The sequence below is a fragment of the Mastomys coucha genome, unplaced genomic scaffold, assembly GCF_008632895.1.
Source record: "Mastomys coucha isolate ucsf_1 unplaced genomic scaffold, UCSF_Mcou_1 pScaffold5, whole genome shotgun sequence".
NCBI classification, from domain to species: Eukaryota; Metazoa; Chordata; class Mammalia; order Rodentia; family Muridae; genus Mastomys; species Mastomys coucha.
The window spans coordinates 65,235,088-65,236,529 of NW_022196911.1; the positions used below are offsets into that span (position 1 = coordinate 65,235,088).

Genomic DNA, 1,442 nt, shown 5'->3' on the forward strand with positions numbered 1-1,442 from the left:
TAATGTACATACACACATATATTTTATTAGAAATGGGCACGGGAAGAGGGGATTTCTTACTTTCTGGGCATACTCTACACCCTCATCACATTTTCTGCCCCAGCTTGACGCTGCTCCTTGGCTCACATTGACACAGCTTCTACAGACAGAGCAACAAAGGCAGGCTAGGGACAAGGTAGAATCTGCTAATAGAAGGATGGTTCTGGGCCCACAGCCCTTCTCTCTCATTTGTCAGTCAAATATCTAGGTCGTCATCTGGATCTTCTTGGTCCACATCATCAAAAGCATCTGGCTCATAGAAGATGCGGCCAGTGGTCTGGCCTGGCACCGGGTGCAGCAGAGCTTGCTGTCTGAGGAAGGAAGAAATGATGCGGGTGGGTGCTAAGTCAAATCTGGGTAGTTCCTTCTAGGTGACAAGGATATCAGTGTAGGTAACCAACCCTAGGTCTTTGTTCCTGTTCTTAAAGTTCTGAGAGTAATCTGTGCTGAAGTATCACTAGGCCCTAGTCCAGGAACTGTCCTGTACTGCTCTAAGAAAGCCATGTCCTTAGCTAGAAGGCGGACTCTTCAGCCCTGCTTCACACCCACTCACACACCAGGTACAGAGCAAGCAGCATTTCCCGAGCTCCCGTGAACAAGCCCTTGCGACACTCATATACGCTGTGGTTTTATCCCTGCTGCCTGGAGAAGAGTCACCCCCATCTGATCTGGCTCTACTGGCCCATGGCTACCCAGGGCCATGGCTGTTCTGGCCCATGGCTAGAGAGAAATACAGAAAGGTCCTCTGTCTTTGTGGGAATTTGGTATAGGTAGGTATGGAACCACTCCCTAGACTTGTCTCTGGAGGTGGACTTCAGTCCCTATAAAATCTTGAGGTTAATCAATAACCTGTCATCATCCCACCTTTCTGTGACACATGCCGAGATCCAAGCCCAACCTTACTTTTCAGAGCTGAACTGGAAAGGCAGAGTGAGGCTGTCTCTGGCTTCTCTTTCTTTCTTGGATAAGTGAAGGTTAAAGGTCAAATGAGTCGTGGGATCCACCTGTAGGTACAAGTGTTGTGATAGCTCAGTTCTACTTTTCAAGTCCCAGACCCCCAACACCTCTACTTTTCTTTTTTTTTTCCTCTCCTTTGGTTTTTTGAGGCAGGGTTTCTCTGTGTAGGCCTGGTTGTCCTGGAACTCACTCTGTAGACCAGGCTGGCTTTGAACAAGAGATCTACCTTGTGCGTCCTGAGGGCTGAGACTAAAGGTGTGCGCTACCACTGCCCAGCTGCTATCTCTAGTTTTTCTTTTTGCCAGACTCTAGGCTCACACCCTTGTTCTGGCCTTGCCATTTATGATACCTGGCTTGTGTGACGATCTGGGTGTAGCTCAGAATGGAGGGGAAGCCCTTCATGGAGAGTCAGGCTGAAGTCAGGAAGAATGGAGAACCACCAAGTC

At 48.8% G+C, this 1,442-nt stretch overlaps 1 protein-coding gene across 1 annotated transcript in view; it reads right to left on the reverse strand.

The window, feature by feature from the left end:
* Elp5 (elongator acetyltransferase complex subunit 5) overlaps positions 1–1,442 on the reverse strand; it is a 12,651-nt gene continuing 11,209 nt past the window's right edge. Inside the window, exons 7-9 of the mRNA XM_031351422.1 lie at positions 1,346–1,442; positions 943–1,043; positions 1–350 (exon numbers count right to left, since the gene is read on the reverse strand). Coding sequence (XP_031207282.1) covers positions 236–350; positions 943–1,043; positions 1,346–1,442 — 313 coding nt within the window. The 3' untranslated portion in view covers positions 1–235. The remainder of the gene's footprint in view (positions 351–942; positions 1,044–1,345) is intronic.